The 18,841-nt window shown below is 42.1% G+C and overlaps 2 protein-coding genes and 1 pseudogene across 2 annotated transcripts; all 3 read right to left on the bottom strand.

Moving 5' to 3' along the window:
- Nucleotides 1-221: 221 nt before the first annotated feature.
- On the bottom strand, nt 222-6,631 carry LOC108280710 (perforin-1-like). Its single transcript, NM_001329300.1, is given in 5 exon segments — nt 222-1,259; nt 1,410-1,627; nt 1,741-1,879; nt 1,998-2,547; nt 6,587-6,631. Coding segments are annotated over 4 exon segments (1,767 nt in total). The 5' UTR covers nt 2,528-2,547; nt 6,587-6,631; the 3' UTR covers nt 222-379.
- A 1,865-nt stretch (nt 6,632-8,496) lies between these two features.
- Nucleotides 8,497-11,304, bottom strand: LOC108280734 (perforin-1). Its single transcript, XM_017496085.3, has 5 exons — nt 11,164-11,304; nt 10,300-10,846; nt 10,046-10,184; nt 9,712-9,929; nt 8,497-9,518 (listed from the first exon to the last, which is right to left on the bottom strand). Exons 2-5 carry the CDS (start codon nt 10,818-10,820, stop codon nt 8,639-8,641), a joined length of 1,758 nt encoding a protein of 585 aa, XP_017351574.1. The 5' UTR covers nt 10,821-10,846; nt 11,164-11,304; the 3' UTR covers nt 8,497-8,638.
- Nucleotides 11,305-16,544: 5,240 nt separating this feature from the next.
- On the bottom strand, nt 16,545-18,841 carry LOC108274947 (perforin-1-like; annotated as a pseudogene).

The following is an 18,841-nucleotide window of genomic DNA, read 5'->3' as shown; positions in this document are numbered from 1 at the left end:
ATCCCTATTTCAAGTGTGTGTGTGTGTGTGTGTGTGTGTGTGTGTGTGTGTGTGTTTGGAGAACAAAACACATGATTTATGTTAATACTAGACTTGTGGGTTTTCTTGAGGAGGTTTTCTAAATGCTTATTAAAAGTTGCTAATGTAACTCATGCATTTATTGGACATGACACACAATATCTGTTTTTTCCCAAGAATAATTCAGCAATATTTCCAGAATATTTTGCTTCAAGAGACTTTTATTAGGCTTGAAATAAAAGACAATGGCAGCACAAATGAGCAGGAAAGGTTTAGTAATAATGTGCCAGTAATATGTGCACCTATTCTACTTCAAACAGCATGATAACTGGCGTGAGTATGCACAAAGAACACAACTGGTCTACAACTCAAGACCTTTAGCTTTGCGAATGTTGCTCTGGTTGAAGCGGAGAATACGCTCATCGAGGAGCACTCCCATCTCCAGCAGCATGCCTCTGGGAATCGGGCGAGCGTTCCGGGAGACATACACTTTCTCCAGCTGTGCATCCATGGGAGAGGGCTTGTACTCCATGCATGAAGAACCAGCCAAACCGTGAACGCATTTCACCTCCACTTTATAATAGAGAACTCCGTGATTGAGTGCACAGACATCCTTCTTCACTCCAGATTTCAGTGGAGCGTTGCATGCCCCGAGAAGGTCGTTATCTGAATCACTGTCCTCATCCCACACCTCCATCTTCACAGTGCTGAATTGAGTAAGGTCCACAGTTCCAAGATGGAATTGTTGGTTCCAAGTGGGTGAGTTGTCATCTGGGATCACGGACGTCTGTTCACTGGGGATCTTTCCATTGAGGAGGATCTTGACGAATGCGTCTGTCTGAGTCCAGTAATCTCCATATAAACCTGTGGCTTTGATTGCAGTTATGGTGACTTCAGCAAATCCTCTCCGAGTTGGGCAGCAGTTGAGGGCCACATCCGGTTTGTTGTGGCAGCTGCAGCTGCACGGTTCTTTGGGATTGGTCTTCACACCGGTCTTACATGGGTTTGTGCAGTTTATCAACAGGCCCCTCTGGAGGATGTAGTCCTTGATGGCAGTGCGCAAATGTGCTTGGATTTGTTTTTTCGCTGGCAGCAACTCGTGAAGGGACGTGAGCGAGTAGGAAAGCACATCAGGGTGAACGGGCAGAGACGTGACCCACTCCTTATAGGCCTTTGGGTCGTTATTTGATGAGAAAAGGAGGTCGACACTCTGAGTGTAGCCACCAATCACATTTGTTTCCCTTTGGGGATGACAGAAACACAAGTTTTTGGAATAATTCAATAATTTATATACATTTGGAATAATTCAACCAGCTGAACCAAGTGTTCATTTTGGCACTTTATTTATAGACCATAAGTTGGTTACAGAGAGTGAGATATGCGGTACAAACCTGTCACTGAAGCTGCTAGCAAAGCTCTTATTCTTCAGAGTCTTTTCCTTGGCCTGCTTGCAGTGATGAGCCTCAGTCTGCAGACTTGAAGCTATTCCCATACTGACAGAAGCCTCCACGTCCAGACACACCTTCACGTCATCTACGCTCAGACCCTGCATGGACGCCTCGCACTCCTTGATGCTGGTCACAGAGCGAACCTCTCCACCCAGAGTCACCTGCACACAGGTATTCATTCTAGAACTGTGAAGTTATATTCATTTTTCAGTACTTTAAATCTGAGATGGACGAGTCTACTGCATCTATTGTGGAAATGTATTATCTCATTCACCTTTGAGATATAATGAGTACCAAACTTGTCAATCAGCTTGTAATAGAGGTGCTTTGATGACTCATCATATATCTCGGGGAGACGTCCGAATTCGTCACTTAGCTCTGGGTGCAGGAGTGGACTGCCTGAAACCCTGTAACTGGAAGACAGACCATGAAGTAGAACTCAAGAAACAGTGATAATGATGCTGCATTTGTATAATTAAATATAAATCAACATGAGACGGCATTGCCAAAACACAAATTTTCACATCCTACCTGTAGTATCCACATGTGACATCATGACTGGTGAAGCTGAACTTGTCGTTTTTGGTCTTCTTCATTGAATAATCGGCCAGCTTGGAGTTACTGCCTGCAAGTATCAGCGATCCCTGGACTTTTGGAGTGATTATTTGCAAGTCTGACTTCCAGTTGTTCTCGATAGAGGAGGTGCTGGCGCTGACCAGGGCCTCGCTGGACTGATAGACGGAGCTGGACAACTTTGTGCTGCACTTCTGACTCGGTCTCCAGTCCACCACAGAAACCGGGAGCTTCTGTGTTTTACCTCCCATGTAGGGGTTTTTACACAGAGTGCAGGACTTGTCCTTCTGGAGCCAGGAGCTCATGTCAAGGACAAAGGCCCCTTTCCGTTGCATGGTGGTGATGTCAAAGCCTTCTCCTGCTAGGTCGGATCCCGGAGTGAAGTCCGCATTGTCACACTGAGACTCATTGGCCTTGAAGCAACTCTGGCTGGTTGGAGGAGGGAGAGTTGTGGCAAAGACTGCCCAAATCAGAAGTGTCTGCAGCATGGCTGGACCTGGTGCGTGTCCTATTTTTTTATTTAAAAATTTAGATTTGTTAGTGTAAAAAAAAGTTATTTCTCTTAAGTATGCCCTTACACCACTGGTATGTATGGTGTTTTTGTTTTGCATCTGTAATAAAATAAATCTGTCTCCTGTTTGGTAAATTAAGAAGTTTCAGGTCACAGGAAAAGATGCTTGTACTACACTTCCTAATACTGATCATGTGCTTCTGTACTTCTCAGTATCACCATCATCAAGAAAGCCCAAAAGAAACTCTACATCTTCAAAAAACTGAAGAGTTACAGAGTAAAGAAGCAGCTGCTGATACAGTTCTGCTTGGAAGTGATCCAAAGTATACTCTCATCCTGCTTTACTGTCTGGTACGGCATTACTGACCCTCACATCAAGAGTAAGACATTGTGTACAAGGCCTTAATAATAATAATTGGATGTGATCTACCATCAGTGAAAGCAAAAGACACAGACTCCTGATGACAAAAATATGCTGCTTCAGAAAGAGCTTCATTCCTTCTGCCCTCAGACAACTCAACTCTTTGCTCTTCAGACGCTGGTGAAAAGTCCCTGCTTCTCTTAGTCTCTAGTGCAATAATATTTTTCCACACAAAGCATAATGTATCACTGTGTTATATTTGCATTCATTACTGTTACACATCAACTCCAATCACTACTGTTGCTGCTGATTAATCTGTCAGTACTACTCAGTGGCGCCACTTTGGTATCTGGGCCCCCTGGCTAATTTGTACTCCAGGCCCCAAGCCCCCACCCCGCAATTATCTTTTCTTATTGCCACGTATAAAAACAATCACTATCAATAAGCATATCAATTATTGCATATTCAGTAAGAGACTATAAAGAACTAAATTTGAACTGTTTATTAAATTAATTGAAATGCATTTATAACTAATATACAAGTAATTAACATCATTGTACTCTCTCTCTATCATACACAGACACTGTAGAAACTCTGTCTGGATGTATTTATAAGCTGTCGACTTGTAATTTCTTATTCCCCAAGTAACAAGAACAATCAACTTTACTATTATTATTATTATTATTATTATTATTATTATTATTATTATCCATCCATCCATCCATCCATCTTCTACCGCTTACTCCTTTTCAGGGTCACGGGGAACCTGGAGTCTATCCCAGGGAGCATCAGACCCAAGGCGGGGTACACCCTGGACAGGATGCCAATCCATCGCAGGGCACAATCACATACACACTCACACACCCATTCATACACTACGGACACTTTAGACACACCAGTCAGCCTACCATGCATGTGTTTGGACTGGGGGAGGAACCCGGAGTACCCGGAGGAAACCCCCGCAGCACAGGGAGAGCATGCAAACTCCGCACACACACAGGGCCCCTTCGGGAAACGAACCCTGCAGGTGTGAGGCGAACGTGCTAACCACTAAGCCACCGTGCGCCTTCTTCTTCTTCTTCTTCTTCTTCTTCTTCTTCTTCTTCTTCTTCTTCTTCTTCTTCTTCTTCTTCTTCTTCTTCTTCTTCTTCTTCTTCTTCTTCTTCTTCTTCTTCTTCTTCTTCTTCTTCTTCTTCTTCTTCTTCTTCTTCTTCTTCTTCTTCTTCTTCTTCTTCTTCTTCTTCTTCTTCTTCTTCTTCTTCTTCTTCTTCTTCTTCTTCTTCTTCTTCTTCTTCTTCTTCTTCTTCTTCTTCTTCTTCTTCTTCTTCTTCTTCTTCTTCTTCTTCTTCTTCTTCTTCTTCTTCTTCTTCTTCTTCTTCTTCTTCTTCTTCTTCTTCTTCTTCTTCTTCTTCTTCTTCTTCTTCTTCATAAGTTTCACACACCAGAAGCTCCAGAAAGAAATTTGGATATCAATCGAAACACTGACAGAATTAGTGAGTTGAACTCTAGAATCAAATCGGTTCTATTTGTGAAAAAATATGAAGATCTTAATACTTCAAACTACAGGTAATCTAAATACCATGAGTTTCTTTGGCAGCTTCGGAAAGAACATTTATGCAATATTTTTATGTTTTTCTCACAAAAATGGAATTCATAATAATGATCATATTTTATAACATGTAGAAGGTGATACACAGTGTATTTTAACTCAATTATTTTCAGTGTTGATGTATCTTTATTTATACTGTTGTGATCATCTTTCACTGTGTCTTTATGTTTCAGGCAGGAAATTGTAAATTGAAGCCCCACACGAATTTATGGAGATACTAGAGATCCAGATCCTTTCTGCCTCTGGATGGAGCTCAAATCATCTCTAATTCCAGACTGCTGGGACTGCGGCTGCTCCTAACGCCATACAGACTTCATATAAATCCATAATGAACTTTTTCACACTATCTGTTGTTACCCAGATGAGGACGGGTTCCTTCTGAGTCGGGTTCCTCTCAAGGTTTCTTCCTCTTAAAACATCTTAGGGAGTTTTTCCTTGCCACCGTCGCCACTCAGTGTCTTGCTCAGTTGGGATAAATTCGCACCTTTAATATCTGTACACTGTGTTGATATTTCTGTAAAGCTGCTTTGAGACAATGTCTATTGTAAAAAGCGCTATACAAATAAAACTGAATTGAATTGAATTGAATTGAAGAGGAGGTTGACCTGTGATTTCCCCCAGCTGGTGTTTCACTCCCACAACAAGCGCAACATCTGTGAGACGGTTTTTGTTGAGACACTGTCTGCAGATAAGCTGATAGACAGGCTACCTCATCCATCAGGTACAGAGTCAACCGAGGTAACTAGCCAAAGTGACAGTGAAAACACGCCAAGTACAATGGCTGGTCCAATCTGATTTCCTGGAACAATGGTGCAACTGAGGAACCAACACTGACCCGTTATGTTAATATTCCAGATGATTTGAAACTAAAAGTAATCTCTATCTGTAGAAGATTTGGTTTTGATCAGTATCTAATCATTCAGTAGAATGAGGTGTGCCTCATTCTCAATCATTCAGTAGAATGAGGTGTGCCTGATATGTTTTTGTGTGTGTGTGTGTGTATATATATATATATGTGTGTATGTATGTATGTATGTGTGTGTATATATATATATATATATATATATATATATATATATATATATATATATATATATATATATATATATATATATATATATATATATATATATATATATTATTAACTCCAGAAATCCGGAAATATAAAGAATTCACAACATTAATGTCCCTAAATAAAGTTATGTGTAATAAAGTTACATTAGCATATAGTAATTAAACTCACAGTTTCATTATTATTAAGGACACAGGACAGAAGCAGGTAATTCACACACAATCTCTCTCTCTCTCTATATATAATAACTATTTATTATAATTAATTCAAATAAATGTAATCTTCTCGCACTACTTTATCTCTGTGTATGATTTACAGTGGGCAGAATTCTAGATCTAACAACCTGTATGTAAAACAACCAACTGAATTAACTGTGATTTTTATCCTTTCAGTCAAATTTTGCACTGCACACATCAGTTACAGCTTTAATGTACGTGTCAGTGCAGGCAAGTGACCGTGATATAAGTGTGATAAACCAGGGCCGGGTGTGTATTACACCATTCTAATGCATTAAATTGGATTATCTCTTACATATATGCTAAACTCCACATGGACACTTTTGCAGTGTTTCTTGCAGACGAGATAAATGCGCAAAAGCTTATTAATTATGAGTCTTTTATTAAATCAGGTGTGTGATATAAGAGAAAAACTAAATTATGCAGAGACGAGGACCTCTGGGACTGAAAACAGAGAACACTGATGTTACAGTTTCCTAGTTTTATTTTAACATGTTTAAATTTTGCTGTTACCTAATGGATTTGTGGAACAATCTCAGCATTGTGTAGCCTATAATTACAGTAATTTGTCCCCCAAGACATTTCCTAAACATTTCCTAAAACAGTTCCTAAACTGTGACAATAGTTAAAATATATTTACCATTCAATACATTTGCTGTAATAAAGTCATCAATATATAAATAATTGGGGGGAAAAAGAATTATGAAAATGTCCATTAAAAGTGGACGTATTTCAAACACAAGGATGGTTCCACTTACCTTGATGTGTGTCTGAGCAGATATAACCTGTGCACTGTACATAGGTCTTCTAAATGGTCTTCTGAAAAAGCTTTTAGGGGGTATTTATACATGTACAAGACGCGGGCAGGACGACTATTGACTGGTCTATAAAAATACTTCGATAGATTTGGAGGGGTGTGAAAAAAAAAGGTGTGAAATGATGTGTATGTGTAGAGTGTAAGGATGTTATTATTAATAATTACACTGTGGTGCTCTGGAATTCTAGACACTCAAACCTTACATTTTGGTACCTTATGATTTGTTCATTCATCAGCACTATCAGATTACCTTAAATGTAAAGAGCTAGCAGAGTGTTTACTGTGTTTGTAGAGAAGAAAACATATGATTTATTTCACTCTAACCGCTTTCTTTAGAACCAAAGACAGTTTTTGAAAGCAATAGTCAGAAGCAGTCATGCAAGCTCAATCCATGACACTACCTCCACCTGCGTGACTGATGCTTTTCTTTGTTATCATCATGAGCAGATACTTTCTTTCTCCACACTTTGGCCTTTCCATCACTTTGGTAGAGGTTCATCTTGGTTCCAGAACTTTTGTGGATCATCTCTGTATTTCTTTGTGAATTCCAGTCTGGCTTTCTGATTCTTACTGCTGATGAGTGGTTTGCATCTTGTAGTTTGGCCTTTATATTTCTGCTCTCAAAGTCTTCTTCAAATGGTGGTTTGTACCTTCACCCCTGCCTTGTGGAGGTTGTTGGTGATGTCAGTATCTGTTGTATTGAGGTTTTCCTCTGCAGCTCTCTATGTTTCTGTCAACAACTGCTCTTGTTTGCCTCTGCCAACCTGTTCAGTGTCTGGTTGTTAGTACACAGCTGGTTTCTTTCTTTTTAGTGACTGTGGGGCTCCTCTATTACACTCATATTGAGCATGGCTAGGAGCTCCTCCAGCACCACTTGTTTTTTGTGTTTGGGCAAACAATAGGGCCAACTACGTACCACAACCCCAGGGGTATCTCAGTGTGGTATTTTATGAGATTAATGCGACCAGGTAGAGGTGAAAACGCATCGGAAAATTCTAACCTTCGTGATTTGGGATGGTGAGAGGTGGTCTCCACAGGGGACAGGAGTGGATTGAGCCACATGTTCGGGTTCACTTCTGGTCCCAGCTCCTTCTGCACTCCATTTAAGGTTTAAGGAGATTGAGGTGGCACTGTACATCTGCCACGTCCCGTCTTTATCTGTTTTTATATCAGATTATCAGATGGAAGTTTGATGTAAAATCACCTTAGATGTACAGTGCTGCCCAAGTATGTGTGTGTGTGTGTGTTTGTGTGTGTTTGTGGAGAAAAAAACTCGTATGAGATATGTTAATCTAAGCCTTTTTTTTAGAACCGAAAAGAGACCGCAATAGCCACTATGTTGTTCTGCCCTGGTGGGTACATCCTCTCAGAAGTAAAACCACATGTAGCAGTTCTCATATTCTGTAAGTGTTTGTTTTCTTGAGGAGGTTTTCTTTTGCACATGTAACATTGGCCATGCCACACATCTTATTAAGACAAAGTTAAGATGCATTTTCTTAAAATGAGATTACTTTTCTAATGCAAAACATGCTTGACAAGATGATTTTTCTTTTTACACAAAAAAAAGATAAATTTCCACTGAAACAAGGCTTTTTTATTTTCTTGAAATTTCTTTTTTTTGCAGTACATAGGTTTATTGGACATGCCACACGATATCTGTTTTTATCAGCAATATTTCAAGAATATTTTGCTTCATGACACTTTTATTAAGCTTTTTTATAAAAGACAATGGCAACACAAATGAGCAGGAAATGTAGATAGTAATAATGCACCAATATTATGTGCAAATATTCAAATATATGGAAATAAATGGCATCAATATGCAATTTACAAACTACACAATGGTAGAAATATTTTGCTTCATGAGACTTTTATTAAAGTTTCAAAAAGGCAAAAGGCAGCAATATTATAAAAGGCATGAGTAACACGTGCACCTGTTCTACTTCAAACAGCATGATAACTGGCGTGAGTATGCACAAAGAACACAACTGGTCTACAACTCAAGACCTTTAGCTTTGCGAATGTTGCTCTGCTTGAAGCGGGGAATACGCTCATCGAGGAGCACTCCCATCTCCAGCAGCATGCCTCTGGGAATCGGGCGAGCGTTCCGGGAGACATACACTTTCTCCAGCTGTGCCTCCATGGGAGAGGGATTGTACTCCGTGCATGAAGAACCAGCCAAACCGTGAACGCACTTCACCTCCACTTTATAATAGAGAACTCCGTGATTGAGTGCACAGACATTTGTCTCAACTCCAGATTTCAATGGGATGCTGCATTCCCCAAGAAAGTCATCATTTGAATTACTGTCCTCGTCCCACACCTCCAGCTTCACACTGCTGAAATGAGTAAGGTCCACAGTTCCAAGATGGAAATCCCAGTCCCACTTGGGTGAGTTATCATTCTTTATCACAGACGTCTGGCCAAAACTAATCTTTCCATTGAGGAGGATCTTGACGAATCCATCTGTCTCACTTAAGTAATCTCCACATAAACCTGTGGCTTTAATCACAGTTACAGTGATCTGAGCAAATCCTCTCTGAGTTGGGCAGCAGTTGAGGGCCACACCCGGGTTGTTGTGGCAGCTGCAGCTGCACGGTTCGTTGGGATTGGTCTTCACACCGATCTTACATGGGCTTGTGCAGTTTTTCAACAGAGCCCTCTGGAGGATGTAGTCCTTGATGGCAGTGTACAGATGCTCTCGGATTGGTTCCTTTACCGGCAGCAGCTCGTGAAGGGGCTCGAGTGAGTAGGAAAGCACATCAGGGTGAGCAGGCAGAGATGAGATCCACTCCTTATAGGCCTTTGGGTCATTATTTGATGAGAAAAGGAGGTCGACACTCTGAGTGTGGCCACCAATCACATTTGTTTCTCTTTTGGGATGAGAGAAATGTTTTTTGGAATAATCTAATGTTTTATATATATTTGAAGTAATTTAGCCAGCTGAACTAAGTGCTCGTACAGGCACCTTCTTTATCGACAGGGATTTGTAATAATATCAACAATAATTAGGTTACACACAGAGAGCGAGAGAGAGAGAGAGAGAGAGAGAGAGGCTGTACAAACCTGTCACTGAAGATACTAGAAAAGCTCTTTTTGCTCAGAGCCTTGTCTTTGGTCTGCTTGCAGTGATGAACCTCGGCCTTCAGATTTGCAGCTGTTCCCATACTGACAGAAGCCTCCACGTCCAGACACATCTTCACCTCGTCCGCACTCAGACCCTGCAGGGACGCCTCGCACTCCTTGATGCTGGTCACAGAGCGAACCTCTCCACCCAGAGTCACCTGCACACAGGTATTCATTCTAGAACTGTGAAGTTATATTCATTTTTCAGTACTTTAAATCTGAGATGAACGAGTCTACTGCATTATCTATTGTGGAAATGTATTATCTCATTCACCTTTGTGATATAATGAGTACCAAACTTGTCAATCAGCTTGTAGTAGAGGTGCTTTGATGACTCATTGTATATCTCAGGCAGACGTCCGAATTCATTGATTAGCTCTTGGTGCAGGAGTGGACTGCCTGAAACCTTGTATCTAGAAGACAGACCATAAAGCAGGACGCAAAAAAAGAAAGATAAATTATGCTGTAATTGTATAAGTAAATATAAATCAACATATGGCTTTGTCAAAACACCTTTTCATCTCCTACCGGTAATAATCACATTTGACATCATGGCTGGTGAAGCTGAACTTGTCTTTTTTGGTTTTCCCCATTGAATACCCTGCCAACTTGGAGTTACTGCCTGCCAGTATCAGTGATCCCTGGACTTTGGGAATGGTTATTTGCAAGCCTAACTTCCAGTTGTTCTTGATAGAGGAGGTGCTGGCGCTGACCAGGGCCTCGCTGGACTGGTAGACAGAGCTGGACACCTTCATGCTGCACTTCTGACTCGGTCTCCAGTCCACCACAGAAACCGGGATCTTCTGCGTTTGACCTCCCATGTAGGGGTTTTTACACAGAGTGCAGGACTTGTCCTTCTGGAGCCAGGAGCTCATGTCAAGGACAAAGGCCCCTTTCCGTTGCATGGTGGTGATGTCAAAGCCTTCTCCTGCTAGGTCAGATCCCGGAGCGAAGTCTGCATTGTCACATTGAGACTCGTTGGCCTTGAAGCAACTCTGGCTGGTTGGAGGAGGGAGAGTTGCGGCAAACACGACCCAAATCAGCAACATGGCTGGATTTGTTATGTGTCTTGTTCCTGTGAAATATATATATATATATATATATTTCATATATATATATTGAGCTCTGGTACTCAAAAAGTAGAAAACATCAAAGTGTCACATAGTGTTTTAGTATTGCCCTTACAGTTATGTCCTCATCTTTCTCAGTATTCTGTAATTTCTAATTAGAGTAATTTATTCCCCAAAACATAATTCTTAATCCATGCTAATAGCTGCAGTAATATATTTACCATTGAATAGATTTCCTGAAATACAATAATCTTTATATGAAAATTGCGAAAATATCGAATCAAATTTGACAGAATTCATACTTGGGGGTCGTTGCACTTACCTTGATGTGTGTATGAGCAGATATAACCTGTGCACTTCTAATATAACCTGTGCGGTCTTCTAAATGAACCTTCTAGAACCTTCTAAATCTTCAGTTCTTCATGTGGTATTTATACACATGTGCAAGACATGGGGCATGACAGCTTATAGGTCTATGAATACGTCAATAACATAATGACAGGTTAAAAAAAACAGGAAATAATGTTAAAGTTGTCTGAGAGAGTTAAACGATGTGGTAGGCATGTCTTCCCACAAGCTGACAAAATGAAAACCCCATATCGCAGTTCTCAAATTCCAAAGTGACAACAGCATGTTACTTCTGAGTTTGTGTTGAAAGAATTGAAGCTTGTACATGTAAAGATATTTATCGTATATTAATCCTGAGCCTTTACAGTATGGACTACATTTGCATTGATGGCATTTAGCAGACACCCATATCCAGCATGATGTACAGAATTGTTTTATAGTCTCTATCAAAAGCACAATCTCATGCTTGTTCACTAGGCCAGGGACTAAGAGTACCATAACTCATTTTTTAAAACTATAAAGTGCTACTTTAAAGGGACACTCTGATCTAAATCTAAAATTTAATCATCAATACATCTGCTGTAAACATGACTACTCACATCTTATACCGATCATGCAGCGGTTTCTGCAGTGAGATTTCCTGAGTTACTGAATACTGGAGATCCTTCCTGATTACGTATTTTCCATTTGGACATAAAATTTGAAAAACGGCTATCGTGGACAATTGGGAGGGAAGGGAAATGGGGAGAGAAAGGTGGAATTGGGGGAGCGGGGGGTGCTCACTAGATAATGGTATGTTCACGGAATTGAGATAGCTAGTTGGCTACTGCTAACAAGCAATAAATTTGCTTTGTAAGTAAATTATTGCGGTAGAATGAATGGACTACTCAAGGGCAGAGTTGGGTATAACGTATTCTAATTTCTTTTTCTGATAACACAGGAATGTAATGAATTACATTTTAAATATATGTAATTTGATTACAGTTACTGATGTCAATATAATTATGTAATTGCAAGTAGCATTACAAATTTATTGTTAAGAAAACAATATTAAGTAAAATGTATTTTTTAAATAAATCACGTATTTGCCACAAATATTTTTTCCTTAGCCCCGAATAATTCTCCACTTGGAGCGATTCGTCACGATGTAACTGAACGTCAGTAAAGGAAGACCGTCTGTAATTTTAAATCTTCAATGAACGGAGGCGAGACCAATCAGACAGGCTTTACGGGAAAATTCTTGGAAACACTTGGGTCTTATTGGCTGACAGTCTGTCAATTCTGCCAAACACTAGCTCACAGTCAGTGTGAGGGAAAATGGATATATGCAGATTTTTTTTAACCAGTAAAGATGTTGAAACTAATACAGTAACATCCTCTGATGCTGAAAAGGAAAACAATGTGTGTAAGTGTCTATATGGGTGTCATGTCACAGCAAACCAGTGACTACATTTCCCATACTGCACTGCGGCCTACAAACATGGCCGCCATGCACTACACTTCCCACACACACACACACACACACATTCACCTTCTCCGGAATTCTAATCACACACACACACACCTGTTGCCAATCTCACACTCACTCACTCCACGCTATATAAGAGACTTTTTGAACACCATGACTTTGCATAGTGTATTCAGTGTTATCACCATACCAAGTGGTTGTACTTTGTTCCTCGTATTGATTCATGTTTTTTGATCTAGTTTCTTGTTACTCGTTCTCGATTCTTGCCTTGCCTCGTTTATGCCTGTTTGTTGATCGCCTGTCCCATTCCCTGTTATTTTGATCATGCTATTGTCTCACGATTTGGATTTATTTGCCTGCCTCTCTCTAATAAACTCTTATCTGCATTTGCATCCATCCTAACCTTCATTATGTGGAATATGTGACCGAATACTATGCCTAACCATGGATGCAGCAGGAAGACTGAGGAGACATCATGCCAAGGCAGTAAGGAACACCATACTGAGACTCAACTCTATTAAGCTTCCTCAGTGGGTTGCCACGGATCCCCTAGGGCCATACGATAGATTGTGAGTATTTTCTCTTTGACTGCCAATTGCATTTTTTGAGCCTGGCGCACCCCAAGCCTAACTAGAAGCAGGGCTAGGCTTCATACTCTCCCGGCTCGTTGGCCAAGCCCACCAGTGGGCGGAGCGTCTGGCCCTTACAGAATCCAAGGGTTTGCACAATATAACTCAATTAATAACTAAAATAACTTAATTAATATGGACTATTAATTAAGAAGTCTGGGAGTCCAGAGTCAGCCCCCAACCTGGATGAGTGTTTGGAGAAGGCCTGCCTCATAGATAAACCTGACTTGCCATTCACCACCTATTATGAGCAGGCAAAGTGAGTGACCTCCTCCCCAAAGCTCCTGCCTAAGACCCACAAGGTGGTCTCACCTGCAGAGCTTCAACATGAGACCCACACTCCTGTCTCATCCCCAGAGCTCTAGCATGAGATCCATGAGGTGGTCTCATCTACAGAGCTCCAGCCAGAGGTCAACGTGGCAACATCATCTCCCGAGCTCCAGCAAGAGACCCACGAAATAGTCTTATCTACAGAACTCCAGCATAAAGTCAAGTTCCTGTCAGAGGTCGAAGAGACGACCTCGTGAGCCACGTTTCTGGCCGCAGTCGAAGAGATGACCTTTCGAGCTAAGTTCCTGTCCGAGGTCGAAGAGATGACGTCTCAAGCCAAGTTCCTGTTCGAGGTCGAAGAGATGACCCCTCGAGCCACGTTCCTATCCGAAGTCAAAGAGATGACCCCTCGAGTCAAGTTTCTGTCCGAGGTTGAAGAGATGACCCCTCGAGCCATGTTAATGTCCAAGGTCGAAGAGATGGCCAACCCAAGCTCTGCTCACACCAAGTTCCTGTCCTAGGTCGACGAGACGACCTCTCGAGCCAAGTTCCTGTCCGAGATCGAAGAGACGGCCTCCCAAGCCAAGTTCCTGTCTGAGGTCGAAGACATGGCCTCTCAAGCCAAGTTCCTGTCAGAGGTCGAAGAGACGACCTCTTGAGCCAAGTTCCTGTCCGAGATCGAAGAGACGACCTCTCAAGCCAAGTTCCTGTCAGAGGTCAAAGAGACAGTCGACGTCATGACCAACCACGTTATGCTCACACCTGAAGTCGATGCCATCACCAACCGAGTTCTGCTCATGCCTGAGTCTGCTGACAATGACAACAAAGTTCTGCTCATGCCTGAAGCATGGCAGTCTCATGGCTGAGACTGACGACACAGCCAACCAAGCTCTGCATATGTTTGAGTCTGCTGACACAGCCAACCAAGTTCAGCCTGCAAAGTCGTTGGAGAATTACGCTCAGACTCTGTGCGTGACTGAGGACGCCGCTCAGCATCCCACTACAGCTGAGGATGCCACTCAGCCACCCTGTTCAACTGAGGAAGTTTCTCCCCCTCCTGTTGCAGCCAAGAGGTCCGCATTGCTTCCCTACTCTGCCGTGGATGCCACTACGCTCAATATGCCGCTGAGGTTGTTGATCTGCCTTTCTACTCCACTGAGGATGTTGCTCTGCCTTTCTGCTCCGCTGAAGACGTTGCTCTGCCTTCCTGCTCTGCTCAGGATGTCGCTCTGCTGAGGATGTCGCTCCGCCTCCGTGCTCCACTGAGATCGTCACTCCACCTCCATGCTCTGCTGAGGAAGTCGCTCCACACTCAAGAAAGGCAGACGAGACAGCCCATCAAGTCAAGCCCCCATCTAAAGCTGACAACACAAATTCCCAAGCCTGGATCTCGCCTAATGACCCCGGAAAACCAGCCTCATGTCTGCTCCTCGGCTCCTTGAGAAACCTGCTACTTGTCGGCCAATTCGTGCATTGGAGCCTGAGGGGCTGTGAAGACATTATATACTCCCTCCCCCGGGACCGCCGGGGGAGGGAGTATATTTTGGCACTTCAGTAGAAGCGACCGTGGGGAGGGGGTTCTGTCATATCACAGCAAACCAGTGACTACATTTCCCTTCCTGCACTGCGGCCTACAAACCTGGCTGCCATGGACTGCAATTCCCAGAACACTCACATTCATTCTAATCACGCACCCCTGCATCCAATTCACAGCACTCACAACTACACTATAAAGAGACTGCTTCTACACAATAACTTTGTGGAGTAATATGCTCAGTTGCTTAGTCTGTGTCGTATTTCCAAGCTTTATCTGGTGTTTGCTTTTCTGATCATGGACTTCATTTACCCCATTGACCTCGATTCTCTGTTCTGCCTAGTTTAGCCTGTTTGCCTGATCATTTTACCCTAGCCTGCCTTGTACTTTGTTTTCTGCCTGATCCTTTGTACTTCGTATTGTTTGATTAAACTGCCATACCTGCTCTTGCTTCCGTCTCAGCCCATACCTGCACTTGCTTCCGTCCATTACGTGACAAATTGTAAATCAAGAGGTGCTGACAATGACGCAGCTAAAAAGGATCTTTGTAAATCTTGTGAAAAAACATGAAGCTCTTGAGGTTTCAAACTACAGGTATTTTATATACCATGAGTTTCTTTGGCAGCTTTGGAAAGAACATTTATGCAATATTTTTATGTTTTTCTCACAAAAATGGAATTCATAATAATGATAATCATTATCATTTCATATAATACCACTTGTAGAAGCTGATGCACAGTGTATGAGAGGAAAACCTCAATACAACAGATACTGACATCACCAACAACCTGCATAGGGCAGGGGTGAAGGTATCACAATCCACCATTTGCAGAAGACTTCAGGAGAAGAAATATAGAGGCCACACCACCAAATGCAAAGCATTCATCAGCAGTAAGAATCAGATTGGCCAGATTGGAATTAAGATATTCAGGATATGGAATTTATATTCAGGATACCAGAAAAGTTCTGGAACCAAGATTAACCTCTGCCAAAGTGGTGAAAAGGCCAAAGTGTAGTGAAAGAAAGGATCTGCTCATGATCCAAAACATAAGAGCTCATCAGTCAAGCATGGTGGAGGTAGTGTCATGGCTTGGGCTTGCATGGCTACTTCTGGAACATTCTCATGTAATCTTTATTGATGATGAACTCATGATGGTAGCAGCAGAACGCATTCAGAAGTTCACAGAGAAATGTTTTGAGGAGGTTTTCTTGATGCTTTTTAAAATTTGCAAATGTAACATACATTTATTGGCCATGCCACACAGTGTCTGTTTTTATCAGCAATATTTACAAAATATTGTGCTTCATGACACTTTTGTTAAGCTTTTTTAAAAACACAAGGGCAGATGAATATTATGTGTAAATATTTTACTTTAAGCATTATAATAGCAGGTGTGAATATGCAATTTACAAACTACACAATTGTAGCAATATTTTGCTTCATGTGGCTTTTATTAGGCTTGAAATAAAAGACAATGGCAGCACAAATGAGCAGGGAAGGTTTAGTAATAATGTGCCAGTAACACGTGCACCTATTCTGCTTTAAACAGCATGATAACTGGCGTGAGTATGCACAAAGAACCCAACTGGTCTACAACTGAAGACCTTTAGCTTTGCGAATGTTGCTCTGGTTGAAGCAGGGAATACGCTCATCGAGGAGCACTCCCATCTCCAACAGCATGCCTCTGGGAATCGGGCGAGCGTTCCGGGAGACGTACACTTTCTCCAGCTGTGCATCCATGGGAGAGGGCTTGTACTCCATGCACGAAGAACCAGCCAAACAGTGAACACACTTCACCTCCACTTTATAATAGAGAACTCCGTGATTCAGCGCACAGACATCATTCTTCAAACCAGATTTCAGTGGAGCGTTGCATGCCCCGAGAAGGTTGTTATATGAATCACTGTCCTCGTCCCACACCTCCATCTTCACAGTGCTGAATTGAGTAAGGTCCACAGTTCCAAGATGGAATTGGTGGTTCCAAATAGGTGAGTCGTCATTTGGGATCATGGACGTCTGGCCTCTGGTAATCCGTCCATTGAGGAGATCCTGACGAATGCATCCGTTTGTGTCCAGTAATCTCCATATAACCCCTTGGCTCTGATTGCAGTTATGGTGACTTCAGCAAATCCTCTCTGAGTTGGGCAGCAGTTGAGGACCACATCTGGTTTGTTGTGGCAGCTGCAGCTGCACGGTTCGTTGGGATTGGTCTTCACACCGATCTTACATGAGCTTGTGCAGTTTTTCAACAGGCCCCTCTGGAGGATGTAGTGCTTGATGGCAGTGCGCAAATGTGCTCGGATTTGCTGTGTCGCTGGCAGCAACTCGTGAAGGGGCTCGAGTGAGTAGCAAAGCATATCAGGGTGACTAGGCAGAGATAAGACCCACTCCTTATAGGCCTTTGGGTAGTTTTTTGATGAGAAGAAGAGGTTGACACTCTGAGTGTAGCCACCGATCACAACGGTTTCCCTTTTGGAAATTATACAAAACATGTTTTTTGAATAATTCAATAATGATATATATTTGAAGTAATTTAACCAGCTGAACTAAGTGTTCATTCAGGCACCTTATTTATTGACAGTGATTTGCAGCAAAATCGATAATAAATTGGTTACAGAGAATGAGACACAGAGAGAGAGAGAGAGAGAGAGAGAGAGAGAAGCTGTACAAACATGGCACTGAAGCAGCTACAAAAGCTCTTTTTGCTCGGACTGTCTTCCTTGATCTGCTTGCAGTGATGAGCCTGTCTTCAGATTTGCAGCTATTCCCATACTGACAGAAGCCTCCACGTCCAGACAAATCTTCACCTCGTCCACGCTCAGACCCTGCAGGGACGCCTCGCACTCCTTGATGCTGGTCACAGAGCGAACCTCTCCACCCAGAGTCACCTGCACACAGGTATTCATTCTAGAACTGTGAAGTTATATTCATTTTTCAGTACTTTAAATCTGAGATGGACGAGTCTACTGCATTGTCTATTGTGGAAATGTATTATCTCATTCACCTTTGTGATATAATGAGTACCAAACTTGTCAATCAGCTTGTAGTAGAGGTGCTTTGATGACTCATTGTATATCTCAGGCAGACGTCCGAATTCATTGATTAGCTCTTGGTGCAGGAGTGGACCACCTGAAACTCTATATCTAGAAGACAGACCATAAAGCAGGATGCAAAAAAAGAAAAATAAATGATGCTGTATTTGTATAATTAAATATAAATAAATATATGGCTTTTTCAAAACAAATTTTCATCCTACTTGTAATGTGCACATGAGACATCATGGCTGGCAAAGCTGAACTTGTCTTTTTTGGTTTTCCCCATTGAATACCCTGCCAACTTGGAGTTACTGCCTGCCAGTATCAGTGATCCCTGGACTTTGGGAATGGTTATTTGCAAGCCTAACTTCCAGTTGTTCTTGATAGTGGAGGTGCTGGCACTGACCAGAGCCTCGCTGGACTGATAGACGGAGCTGGACACCTTCATGCTGCACTTCTGAGATGGTCTCCAGTCCACCACAGAAACTGGGGTCTTCTGCGTTTTACCTCCCATGTAGGGGTTTTTACACAGAGTGCAGGACTTGTCCTTCTGGAGCCAGGAGCTCATGTCAAGGACAAAGGCCCCTTTCCGTTGCATGGTGGTGATGTCAAAGCCTTCTCCTGCCAGGTCAGATCCTGGAGCAAAGTCCACATTGTGGCTTTGAAGCAATTCTGGCTGGTTGGAGGAGGCAAACATGGCACAAATCAGCAACAT

Source organism: Ictalurus punctatus, chromosome 2 (genome assembly GCF_001660625.3).
Source record: "Ictalurus punctatus breed USDA103 chromosome 2, Coco_2.0, whole genome shotgun sequence".
NCBI lineage: Eukaryota > Metazoa > Chordata > Actinopteri > Siluriformes > Ictaluridae > Ictalurus > Ictalurus punctatus.
Note: the sequence above shows the minus strand (reverse complement) of the source record. Positions and strands in the feature narration are given on the sequence as shown.